This window comes from Corvus hawaiiensis, chromosome 6, assembly GCF_020740725.1.
Source record: "Corvus hawaiiensis isolate bCorHaw1 chromosome 6, bCorHaw1.pri.cur, whole genome shotgun sequence".
Classification (NCBI taxonomy): Eukaryota; Metazoa; Chordata; class Aves; order Passeriformes; family Corvidae; genus Corvus; species Corvus hawaiiensis.
In genome coordinates this window covers 5,362,870-5,376,317 of record NC_063218.1, presented here as the reverse complement: position 1 = coordinate 5,376,317, position 13,448 = coordinate 5,362,870, and the positions used below count along the sequence as shown (strand labels likewise).

At 38.5% G+C, this 13,448-nt stretch overlaps 1 protein-coding gene across 1 annotated transcript in view; it reads right to left on the bottom strand.

Annotated features, from left to right (window-relative positions):
- LRRC9 (leucine rich repeat containing 9) overlaps nucleotides 1–13,448 on the bottom strand; it is a 52,896-nt gene that overhangs the window by 11,845 nt on the left and 27,603 nt on the right. The window contains 17 exon segments of the mRNA XM_048305977.1: nucleotides 381–507; nucleotides 2,200–2,376; nucleotides 2,764–2,813; nucleotides 2,816–2,865; nucleotides 3,381–3,444; nucleotides 3,854–4,023; nucleotides 4,230–4,340; nucleotides 5,297–5,453; nucleotides 6,186–6,254; nucleotides 6,757–6,813; nucleotides 8,091–8,181; nucleotides 8,973–8,993; nucleotides 9,502–9,610; nucleotides 10,185–10,313; nucleotides 10,315–10,379; nucleotides 11,300–11,321; nucleotides 12,133–12,217. Of these exon segments, the coding sequence (XP_048161934.1) occupies nucleotides 381–507; nucleotides 2,200–2,376; nucleotides 2,764–2,813; nucleotides 2,816–2,865; nucleotides 3,381–3,444; nucleotides 3,854–4,023; nucleotides 4,230–4,340; nucleotides 5,297–5,453; nucleotides 6,186–6,254; nucleotides 6,757–6,813; nucleotides 8,091–8,181; nucleotides 8,973–8,993; nucleotides 9,502–9,610; nucleotides 10,185–10,313; nucleotides 10,315–10,379; nucleotides 11,300–11,321; nucleotides 12,133–12,217 (1,554 nt within the window).

The window sequence follows — 13,448 nt, the reverse complement described above, 5'->3', positions numbered from 1 at the left end:
TGTCCCTGCCCTTGGCAGCAGGATTGGAACAAGATCTTTAGGGTTCCTTCCAACACAAAATATTCTATGATTCTCTGATTTTCCTCTCCATTGTTTCTATTTGTCAAACATAGTTACTCTTGCATTCTGGCTTCAGCAGAATTTGAACATGACTGTTTCCAAGATCACACTAGAATAAAAATTTTGGTACTAGCCAAGATCTTTGTAGGATAAGTGTTTAATAATTAATTTCTGACCTACTGCCAGAGGCAAGGACAAAGCTTCTATATTCACAAACCCAGAAAATGAAATTTTCTTTATAAAAACAGGTGCAGAACTTTTTCTGAAGATTTCCTTTTCAATAGCACCTGGTATAAGTTGCCACAAAACAGAACATTAACCCTCATTCATCTTTGATCCTGCAATGTATTGTGATGCTTCTGTGACTTCTTCAGAAGAAATCAGGACTCGATCCAGGTCAGTGAGAGCCTTGAACTGCCCAGTGACACTCAGCTGAAGTGAGGCTGGCTTGAAGATAGAATATTTAAAAATTGCTAATATAGCTTAAATACAAGAAAGAGACTTGCATTTCCTTTTTGTTTGGTGTACTGGCACCTCATCAGTGACAAGAGCCAAAGCTTTGCTATGATTCCAGCAGAGCCACTGTGTCATCCCTGCTTATGTTCTTTGATCAAAACAAGTGGGACAAGGTACCTTTGGGTCGGTTTTGATTGTCCCCATTTTCTGTGACATTGATGGTGGTAAACTGCTCTGGAATCACAGGGGCTAACTCAGAAGTTCACTCATCTTACAAAGGTCACTAATATATAAGGTGTATTAGTATCTGTTTTTATAATCTAGGAATTTCATTTATGATCTAGAAATATTACCAACAAATGCCCAAAGAAAGTATCATAGGACACAGGAGAAATACTTAAAAAATTTACATGTGACACTGAAGCCTCAAGACATCACCACAAACCTGTCCTATGAATATAGAATATGTTGGACTGCCTGCTAATTCAAAATATAATACATGAAATACACTCCTCTCATATCATGAACAAAAGTGTCTTTGTGAATGAAATACAGATATATTTTAACAACCAAATAAGCCAAATGCAATCATAGAATCATGGAGGTTTTTGGGTTGGAAGGGACCTTAAAGATCATGTGGTTCCAATTCCCCAGTCACTTATGAGGTTTAGTGATGTATAATACTCAAGGTTGTTGACACATAGGAGCTGGTGGCAAAGAACACAGCAAAATTAGAAGTTTATTATGATAAATACCTAAGGAATAACAACAAAGAACCAGAGGCTGGAACTGGTAGCTCTTATTATTTTGTTTATATCTTAGCATGTATTGAAGAGATTCACCAGAGCTTAATTGACAGGACAAATAGACAAGGCAGCATCTTTTTGGATGCTTCCTGGGTGCCCCAATGGAGTTCTGTTTCCTCTGTTGGCTTGTTGTTCAAATAATTTCAGAATTCTTCTGTTCAAATGGTACTCTGTTGGCCTGACTTTGACTAGTACAAAATATTAAATTTAGTGTTAAGTGATCATTAAAAAAACCCCCAACTTTAAAGAGTCTCTCAATGCCTCAAATTTTTGATGTTTAAATCTGCCAGTCCTGACATAGCCCTTTAAATAATGCTAAAATGCACTGATTCAAAGGGAAGAAAGCACAGAGAGAAAGATTTGTTCCAGAAGCTGGTTGGGCAACAGGGATGAATGAGAGTCAGTAAAAGAGCTGAGTATTGGCTCTGTCACCAAAGCTGCAGCCAGCACAGCTGTGCTGCTGTGGGCACATCCAGGCAGGAACAGGGACTAACAGTGTGCACAGACCTCCCCAGGGCTGGGAATGTCTCTTCCCGGGGCTGGGAATGCCTCTGCTCCCACCCCTTCTTCAGGGCAGCTGAGACAGCAGAATTAACAGCAGGGCTTAGTTTTGATATCTGGCACAGGCCACCAATATGTTTAATTCCTAAGGGAAGCAAAAAAAGAAAGGAATTATGCCTCAGAGATGTCTCTGTGCAAAAATGCTGTATTTTATTCACTTGTTAGGCTGGGACTGCAAAAAGAAGGGAAGGCCCAGTGAGAACAAAATGCCATAACACAACCACGAAAGGTCTCTTACATTGCAAGAGCCTCAGAAATAACAAGGTGGAGGACCAGATTTGAAGCTTTTACAACCATTTGAAACCCTGCTGCCTGCCTTGTGCCATGGGTTGTGTGTGATGTTAAGACTGACTATGTTAGTAGTGTGTTTTTGTAAAATGTGTTTATCCTCCCTGGGCTTTTTTTAGCTGTTCCATCTCAGGTTGAAGAGGTACACTTTGTTTAAGCCTCTGATGCCCTCAAAAGTGATCACATGGTTGTGATTCACATAAAAATATTTGGTTAAAATAATCAGACGCATTTAATCTTGAAGTAGACTTAGCTGGATCCAGAGCCTAGGACACCCCTTGTTTGGTATTGGGCCTGTTGAGGGAGGCCCAGTGTGCTCCAGGAATATTTCTTTATTTGTTAAAATGAAATGACGATCATGAAGGTCAGATGGATGATGAAGTGATACCACAGTGATTCTGTGATTCAAATTAAAGGTAATATAAACAGGCATCAAAGCTTTTGGCTACTACTGATACCCAGCATTCACAATCCAAGTTCTGTTTCCCGTCTGCATCCTGGCCCAGTCCTATCCTGTGGGCTCACCTCACAAAGCAAGGATATTTGTGCTACTGAATGTTCCTTATGAAGGAATTGGAGCTTAATTTATCACCAGGTCATAAATATTATTTAAGGAAGCAAATCCATTATAGCTCATTAAGCTTTAGAGGTGTTTTTAAGTCTAGAGATGTCCTGCACTGTGCTCAGGCTGTTCCTACTCAGACTCAGAACCCAGGCCAAAAGTAGATCAGAAATTACAATTTTGCCAGACATGCAGCCAAATTATCTAATAATTCCCTCCACAACTACCTTTAAAATGAGAAAACTTCAACTGATTAAGTGCAAATAAAATATTATCCTACTGCTAAACCATAAAAAGACTATAAAATGGGAATACAAACTGAGTGAAATGGTGAAAACTCAACAAAGGCTACAGTGACTCTTTTTCAGTTACTCAAAGACTATTTATTCTCGAACTTCTCCCTGAAATAAAAGTGAGCTGGGTAAGATGGGGAGTCAGAGAGAAGGGAATAGATGCTGCTGACACAAAGGAACTGACAACTCTTCCATTATGAAAGAGCAGCAAGGGAAGAGTGGAGCCAAGCAGAGACAGGCAACAGATCCTTAGGAAAAGGAAAAGAGGGAGGAGAATTGCTACTATCTTGCTGTAAACACAGAATCACTGGAAAGGTGGCACCTTGGTAAAATAGGAAGAGAATTGTTATTCACCTCTTTCTCCTCTTCCTTAAAATTGCCTCTGGAATTTCTGGGTTTTTCTTCCACAGGCTGTATTCTGGTGACATCAGATTTCACAAAAAAGAAAATATTTTCTGGAACAACTGGCATAATGACATGAAGTCATGTATTTCATAAAATTCAAAGGACAGGCTGATAGTTTACGTTGTGTCCTATTCTCAGATACATTCCTTTTAAACTATTTTTCTTTGAAATTTCATGCCCTTTACACAATAGGAAATGAAATTAGGATTCAGCCCAATAATTGTAATTCACAGTTATGTTAAATAAATGTAAGTAGCATCAGAATCAAGCCCAAATGGAAACATTAATTTTTGACTTTCGTGTTTGGTTTAGGTCATGGGCCCAGCTGAATAACAAAGTAATGATTACGTAATACATTCACTGTACTGAAAATCTGACAAAAATATCTCACTGGTACCTGACTAAATATTGGCCTTAAACACTGTAAATATTGTGGGCTTTTTTCATTTCAGCAGTCTGAGGCCTGACCTTTACTGTCAGTTCCATGTTCAAAACATCATCATCATGTTACAAATCATAAGACAGAATAAATCTTTTTGTGTTTTTCTCTTCTTCTTCCACAGTTATATTGGACACAGATGCTGGTTTTGAGCTATATAAAATAAAAGACATTTGAAATATCCAAACTTTGTGATTTTTAATTAAATTATACATGTAATACTGAGTGTAAGATGAGAGGAGTTTGATTAGGAAATGAATAGCAATCAAGTCAGGAAATCAGCTTTCTATAACACCGATCTTCTAGAAACTGGGTTAATTTCTCGTAATCAAAGTGTACCAAATACAAGTGTAAGACACTAAAATCCAGCAGTGTATTCTGGCAGGACCAGCTCTTGGTCAAACACAAGCCTCTCACAATGCCAGTGGCTGAAGTCACAATTCCCCTGTCCCAAGGAATTGTGAATTCCCCTATCCCACATTTCCAAAGTGGATGGAACAGGGTAAATACACTGATGTTTTTTAACTAAGTCTCGTAATTTCAGAATGTTGAGTCGAAGGTATCTTTTTCCATGAAGATCCATCAGTTTAATTCCTTTCCACCATGAGAGTTCTTTGCCATACAGTCTCACACAGGCTGATAGAGGAGTTTAACTTGGCTCTCTAATACCCTGTGCAGAATAAACAACTGTCAGATTCCAGCATGAAGACCTCAGCCTGTCAAAGTCTGGCTTAGATCCTGAGAGCATGGACAGCTCTCCTGCAGTGCTTCTCTTCCTGCACTGTCCAAAACGACTCCATACTCCGGTGTGATCACCTTCCAAATTAGCTTTCAGTTCCTCCCTTTGAGAAGCCAGAAACAATCCCAGTTCCTTTATAGAAAGAGGTTGCTCCCTATTAGCACTGAAAAGCTTGGAGGGTGTATCAGAGCGAGCAGGTTAAAGTAATTACTGGAGTTCACTCAGCTTTCTTGCAAAAAGTAGGGTAAAGCAGAATCTATCACTAGAGGATAAATATGACAGTGATTTAATCTGGTTACTTATAACTCTATCTCTCACTCTTATTTGCTAAAAAACTGTGTTTTTTTAAAGGTGAAGATTTCCTCTGTGATATTTGCATCTTGCCCTTTGCAACACTCACCCAACCCCAGAGTATGAGCAGTAGGTGTGAATCTGCTTTTAGTGTAGACTCGTGGCTAAATAGCAGCGTGGCCCCTCTCACATCCACTCTGTCAACTAAACAGGCACAAGCCTTTTGGAGAAGACACAGAGGAATCTTCTTGCCTGTTACTGTCTTGGAAAAAATGCACTTCAGCTGAGCAGAGAATATGTTCTGAGGAATGAAAACTCTGACACAGCCCAGAGTCAAAGATGAGTTTAGAATACAAATGTTAATTTAACCTTAACTTTATGCTAACAAGTGCATACAAATGCGCACCATTGCCAGAAGCAAACGCATCACTTTCTTGGCATTTCCATGGCCTGAATACTGAATCAGCTCCTGGGTAGTTGGCTTGATGAATGGGATTCATTGCACAAGCTGGAGAACTGTGGCCAAGGGAAACTTTTGCAATTATCACTTTCCCTAAGTGAGGGAGGAAAGACACTTAATGGTTCTAATTCTAGCTTGGGGGTGCAGACAGGATAACACAGCAGTGATGTCAATGTAATAACAGTCAGGCTGCATCTTGGTCTGGCAAATGAATATTCTAATATGTAGTACATATTAATGAAAGTAAGTATTTTATCTATATTATGATTCTGGGTTTATTGTTTTATTAATTTAAAAATATACTTTGGCAAAAAAAGAAAAGGCACCATTCCACTGTGAAATCTGACATTTGTAGCTGGCTAATATTTAAAACCTGTGAAATTCGAAGTACAAGTGATTTCATAAGGAGTGGAACCTGTGAGGCCAGGTAGCCTTTGGATTTGTGTCATAAATACTTCATTACCCTTAAGACTTCCTTACTTTTTTTTTTCTAATTTGGTTGAAATCTGACCAATCCTAAGCCACTGAAGTGACAGAGTCACACAACTAACTGGTGTCATGAAAAGATCAGACACATCTAGTTATTTCTCACTCTTCAAACTCCAGTCTGTGAATTATTCCCAGTATCCAAAGCCCTTTGTGGCGCTTCCTAATATGCCAAAATGCCACTGGGAGAGAATTCAGCAGTACTTCAGAGCTTCTTTCAAGGCTGCATGTGCCACCTCATGGCCATCCACAGTATCTACAAACTGTGCTTTCTGTAGCAGCAATTATTCCAGCCATACAGCACATATTTTGCAAGATCTCTCCCAAACTTTGAATTACCGTGCTTGAAGGACTTCTCAGGATCCCTGCTGGTTTTGCCTTCTGCCTTAGCTTCTTGTTTTAGAAACTCTGTTACAGAGAAAACCTTTTTTTTTTTCTGTCAGACTCCTGCATGATTAAAGCAAGGGCCAGGTATCTTTATCTGACGGAGACCATCCCTTAAACATTTAAGCAAATTTAGGCAGCATGAAAATATAACTATAAAATAACATAAAATATAACATAAAATGTATGATAAGGGATGGCAGGCAGGGAAAACAAAGAATAATGAATAAGAGAATGGTTTGTGGTGTCATTATTCCAACAGAACAAGAGACAGGTACCAGAAAATCAGAGCATTAGCTCTGTGGGACAGGATTTTTCCCCCTGTATGCTCATTTAGCATTTAACACCTGTGTAGCACTGGTAGGAAGGACACAGTAATAGCAAAATGATGTTGTGTTCAAATGAATACAAATGAAAATTGTAAAAAAAAAAAAGGTTCACGAAACAACTGAGCCAATGTGTTCCACGGGCAGTGAATACAGGTGCTGCAAATGTTACTCTGGGGCCTTCCAAACTAGTCCTGCACCAGTCCCCACGAACTCTAGTGGGGGGCACTGGTGGGAAGTGGGTGTGAAGAGACAATCTGCAACAAAAAGAGAAAGGGCAAGGTAGGGAAAAGAAGATAATGAGGAGAAAAAGGCAAGAATAGACATTCTGACCATTTCATGTTTACACATAGCACAGCATTTACTAAGTACAACAGACTGTGATTAACACAAATTCCATCATACTGTTTTTCACTGTCATCATGAGATCACTTGTAAGACTTTTTTTTTCTTTTGCCTCTTTATAGTCAGTAAGAGGAGTCTCCATGTTCAGTATTACCAAAAAAAAAAAAAAAAAAAAAAAAAAAAAAAAAATCCCCAAAACAAAGCCCAACCAAGCTATTTTCCTCAGGACACCTTCCACTAGGCCAGGTTGCTCCAAGCCCCATCCAACATGGCCTGGAACACTGCCAGGGATGGAGAACTCACAGCTTCTCTGGGCAACCTGTGCCAGGGCCTCACCACTCCAAATCCCCGGGCAAACAAAAGGAAAACCCCTAAAAAGATCCTGCAACATAATTATGCCACTAACTGAAATAGTGCATCTCAGAATGGGAATGCTCTGAATCCCAGGGAATTTGTTTTGATCTTGGCAGCTGAAATGTTCTGAGCTCAGAACCGGCTGTCCCTCAGGGAGATACAATTTTGCTTTCGAGATTGAAAAGGTCTTTTTGCTCCCCTCAAGCTCTCAGCTTATGTAAATAAACTTTCACATTCTTACAGTAAATGCACTTTAAAAAGATGAGAAGCACCATCTTTACTAAAATCATAACAACATAGTCACAAATATCAAATATGCAAAGAAAGAAATGGATTCGCCAGTTCTGTCTCAGAGGTACAAGTGGGCAACTGGGTGTCCTCGGAGCACTGGTGACACAGCTCTTTGAGCTGCTTATGACAAAGATCTTGGCTCCATCACAATCTCAAACTGATTCTTGTAAGACAGTGAAATAAATTTGTGCAATCATGAAAATTTCAAAGTTGAGACTTAACCGGAAAATGTTGGGACTTACCTGCATGGATAAAATCCACCTTGTGACTGTCCTGACACGCACGTGCCGTCCTGTGAGACAATGAAATACAATACCTGGATGGGATTTGATTTATTTCTGAAGTCCAAGAGCCATAGAAACACCAACCACAGGGACTTCAGGGGGCTTCAAGCCACCTCTATCTGGGTAAAATGTCTTAATAATCTTCAATTACTTGCTGCTTTGCAAAATGTTTGTGTTCTTGTGAAGTTAAGCAGGTCATTGCTACATTAAATACCTCATACAACTTAGGCAGTTACTCTGCTACACTGAAAACTTCTTTTACAGAAATACCTGAAACTTCTCCTTGAATTTCAGGCTCAGAATTTCATTGGGCACTCTAAATATGCATTTTATTTTCATTCCCATGATACTCTTTGAAGTCCCAGATAGAGAATCATGATTGAATTATAAAAAATGAACTCAACCCATGTGCAGAAATGCATACAGAGAAGTAGTTAATAGTACTTTTTCTTGTTTTGCACTGGTTTTTTTTTCAATTCTTTCTGCATGATTTTCTTCTTTTTCCTACTCAGAAAAAAGAATTACAAGCATTACCTCTAGCCTGTTTCATTTCATTATAACTTTGCTCTCTCGAGTGGAGCCAAATAATTTTACTTTTTTTTATTCAAGGGCTGCATTCCAAGTTAAGCACCAAATACCAATATCTAATCACATTGTGCTCCTTTCCTCCTTTTGCAATGTCATATTTTCAATCTGTTCAAATCCTTCTAAACCAGTCTTGGTTTGCAAATACCTACAATACTTTCTACAGTCAAACTTAAGAAAAAACTCCCATACTTCCATCTGGTACTATAAGATTCCTTAAAGAATTTGTGGTAATCAGTCACCTTAAAAAGAGAACCATTCTAGAAAAACAGCAGGTTCCCCAGCTTTTCAATCAATGTAAAGTTTTCTTTAAAAAGAATGAGCTATAAAAGCTAAAATAATTACTGCAACTATTAAAAATGTTCTTTCTCAAAAATAACTGTGTGCTAAGATTACTCATCCAAAACCCTTTGGTTTGGCTTTCATCCCTACAAGGCTGATTTATTAATTTCTCCTTGCCAGAACAAAAAGATCCTTGGCTCTAGAGAGTAGCATTAAAAGCAAGCAGAATTCTATTTATAAACAACCTCAAATGCAAGATGTAAATACAGGCGTACCTGCAGCTCGAACAAACATCCCTGAACAGGGAAAGAAGGCACACCTGAGGTGGACAAGCTTGGAGTATTCAAGCAGAAAACAGTCCTTGAAATACTGCCAGTCTAAATTTGAATCTCCCCTCAACCGAGCGTCAAGGTTGTTCATACAAAGGTTATGTAAGTGGCTTCCAATGCTTCTCTACAGGAAAGGATGTGTAGGAACTTAGAATAATCAAATTGCTGTTGTTATAAAGCAATTGGATAGCTTGCTTGTTCTTTTATATTTCCTGTCTAAAATCAAGGTCTTCATGTATAGAAAGAGAAGAAAAAAGCAACAAAAATCAGTCGTTGTGGGCTCAAATCTTTAGCTTCCACCAAGAGAAGAAGAGGAGGGGGAGTGTTTCCTTTCTTGTCAGCTGTCTCTAAATGGAGCCTGTGAAGCACTGATGCTTCAAAATACTCCAGATCCTTGTAATAAATTTGTCTTGTTAAAAATTATTTACTTGGAATCATAAGAAACAGCTTCTAGTTGGAAGTATATGGATTATTTAATGTCTTCTTCAAAGTGAGTGTTTCCCACTGTTTCCAATTATGCCAGCAAGAATTGTACTACCAAAACAAAGCTTTTCTTCATTTCTACTTTGGAATATTTTAAAATTCTGCCTGTAACAACTGAAAAAAAAAAAAAAAGGACAAATTGACATAATTTTGATTTTTTGTAAACAACAGGTTTAGCGAAATGAGTGATTATTGAAAGGCTTGCTTGTTGTCTGGATTTTTTTGTTGTTTTTTTGTAAGTCTGAAAGTGATAGATGATCCCGCTGTAACTGGTTATAGTGATCCCAAAATGTGGATACACTGATCTTATACTGATCCACAACCCTGAGCTTCATTTTGGAGAAAGAGCTTCCGAGCCTTGCTGGCATCCAACCCTGTATCTGTGGCATCACTGACACCCTCCACATGCCCCATTAGTGAAGGATTCTCTGTGTGTAGACTTCGTGCTGGCCATTGATTTTAGATGAATTTGACTTGCAAAGTCCTAAGCCAGAATTGAGAATGACAAGAAAAAGAAGTCATAAAGTTCATATTGGAATAAAAGGCAACCCTTCCCCTTCAAAAAAACATTTTAAAAACCCCACAAACCCACAGCACTTTGCTGGATCTCTATTGCTTAAAGGCCCAGAAAACTTTTCCAAGCATTGCTCCAATATGACTATTAACTAAATGTGCTATTTCAGTTTTCTGTCCCAGAATATTATTCTTTCCTCTAGTGCATTTATTTTTTTGTGAGACTGCCTTTTCAACAATGCATTTTCTGTGTCTTCCTTACCATGAACTGAATTTTCTGTTTCCAGATTGACTCCTTAGAGATTTACTATTTGATATTTCATCCAATATTTGCATCTTGTTCAATTCACATTCCAGCTCATAAAAAACCCCATGAGGGTCCAGAGGCAAGAGTTTGCATTGAAATACAGCAGGAAAATTATCTTCTTTATGTATCTTTGTTCTGGTTTGGCCAAATTTAGAAATATATCCTCTGAGAGAAGGCAGGTTACCACCATCCCTCCCCCACCAGGTTCGGGAAAAATAAATTTTCCTCAAAGAAAAGTGAAGGAGATAAAACTATTTATTTAACAAACACACAGGAAAAGGAAAATAATGCTAAATAATAAAATCTCTCACTGTGGAGGAAAAACCTGGGAAAGTGTTCGAGTCCTTCCTTTGGTCTCCTCGGAGCTGGGGCTTGGCCCAGGGCCAGGCCCTCTGTGCCCGGTGGAAAGTTCTCCCGATGTGCTCTGATATTGAAACAGTCCAGTGGAAAAGGGAGAAAATCCGAAATTCCTGGGAAGGAAAGAAGTTCAACTCTCAGTCTCTCTCTGGAGAAAAAGAAGCTGAAAAACTGGCCAAAAGCTGACTGGAAAGCAGCAAGCCAGGTGCTTCCTTGGTCTCCTGCCACAGCTGGGGAAAAAAAAGTCTCTATCTCTGTGTGACCTTGAACAAGCTGCAAACTGCTTTGAAAAAGTTTTGCTCAGTTTTTCCTTCCCCCTCTCAGGCTCAGTTTAAAGGCATAGAAAGGCACAAAAATTAATTTCTGGGCATGGGGCAGTGATATGGGATACACATCATAAAGTCACCCCAAGAAAATCTCCAAAAGATAATCTCTCTCTATATGTGCACTAAAAAGCATAAAAATTCCATAAAATTCTTAAGGCAACTTAGTGAACTCTGCTGATATTTCTCAATGTGAATATCATTTGAAATGTTGATATATGCAGTATCTATAGGCACTTCTGACAAAGAGTTGAGGTGAATGAAGCACATTTTTGCTTTCTAGATATTACCTGATCCACATATGGCAGGAGCCTGAACCAACAGAGTCCTTGGTCTGTGTGCCCTCACTCAAAAAAAATCTGTTGACTCTTGATCAAAGCACTTTTGGGGGTTCTATTTATGTAATCAGCAAGATTTTACAGTTGTATTTTATAGATACATGTGCAGACTCCTGTTTTGATGCAGCTCCTTTTAAGAGCCCTTTGGTCAAAGCTTGCACCTGAGGATTGAGGCATTGGATTCAAATAATTATGAACCCAGCAGAACTGAAACTGGAAGTGGATCCCCTGCAATACATGAAGTGTTCTAGAAACTTGGTTGCTGCTTTTGCTGAAGAACAATGAACAGTGACATCATAAATGTAATAATCATTAATTATTTTCTATTTCCACTCAAAATGCAGGGATAGCATTTGGAAGATATTTTATTACAGATGAAGACAAACAAAGAAGAAGATATTAGATTCTCTAAAATCTGCTTAGAAACGCAGTCACTATTTTCATTTCCATTTACAACTGAACAGTCTTGATTTACAGTTAAATTGTGTCCTTTATACTAAAGGCAGTGAAAATTAAAAGTATATTAACAAATCCTACTGATATGTATTTTCTGTCTTCTTTCACATGACTTCATCAATGGAAAGGAGTCTGGAGTACACAAAGATGAGCCCTAGGGAGTTTTGACACAGACTTTAGGATGTTCAGGGCTGTGTATGTTGGGTATGATTCTGGACCATGCAAGTTGGTAGGAAATTTTTATTAGAATGAGAGAAAAATGAAACCATTTACATAAATCCTTGGTAATAATGAGAATGATCATGCTAAAAATGCCAGACTGGTACTACCTTCTTATTTTTCCTAAATTCCCAGTGAGGTTGACCTCTTGCAAATTCTGTGGAGTATGTGAGCTCTGTGAATGTTTTAAACAATACAGTTTTAATCCAATATAGCACTGCAAATGCTGAAGAGCCTGCAGGGTAACAGGCAGATCATTCAAATGTAAAAACAAATTTGACTGGAGTCTAAACAATGTTGGCCTCTGTTGCAAACTATAGCTTTCTTTTGACATGGAAAGAGAGAATGCTTTTTGCCAAGAGGGGATTAGCTTGGAAAGCCTCTGTAAATGATACTGTGATGAAAATAAACAGTTTCACAGCTGGGCATGAGGAACCTAAGAGATCATGGCTTGTGTCAGGAGTACTCATTAGCTTTTGGCTGCAGCCCACATCTTGGCCTGGGGGAAATAATGAGAACTAAGTCACTGATGTCAATCATTTCTCTCCACGATGACACTGCAGTTCTTTGCAGTGAGGTGCCACTTCTGTTTGTAGTGTCCTTGCTAATAAATAGTCCTTTCTGGAAATGCTCTGCTGCCTTTACACTTGTACTTTGTCAGCTCTAGTTTCTCTAATTCCCTTTCCTTACCTATCACCATTCTTACATTTCTCCCTTCTCTTTTTTTTTTTAACAGATTTGAAGGTTCAGAGTGATTTGGTCTCATTCATCCATATCAGCATCTCCTGCTCTGACTGCTTTTGTTCTGGTATCAGTATCTCCCTCTGCCTTTTCTCCCATGTTCTTTCCCCAGGGAAAATGGACTAAGCTGCAGCAATTCCATCTCCCTCTTCAGGTGTGAAGAGTCAGGGAATCCAGAAAGCCACATGGTCTTCTGCTAGGAAAAGGCATTCACACAATTCTTCTCCCTTTATCTGCCAAACTGCTGTTCACAGAGCTCTTGCTGGTCCTAGACCAGCTTCCAATTCCAAGGTTAACGTGGAGGGGAAATACTTTTTCATTGGAGATAATTTGATATGTAAGAGCCTAAGAAAAAGACAGGATAAATCTTCCTCCTGAAAAGGAACTAATGTACAAGAATAAAAAAAATTCCAAATACTAAAAAAAAAAAAAAAAAGGGAAAAAAGAAACCATGGCAATCCTTTTACATAGGACTGAAACTAAGATCTACAGGTAGAAGAAAAGTAAAAAACCATTTTTGTCACCAAGAATCTCAGAAAATCTTTGAAAATTAGTGATTTCTGCATCTGCAGAAAACCTTGATGGCTAAACAGATCCAAATAATGTTTCAGCCTTAATTCTAAGAAATTGAAGTTAAAAGTTTTCCTTTTTGCTTTTCAATAATTCTAAAAGTTTCCTACTTATT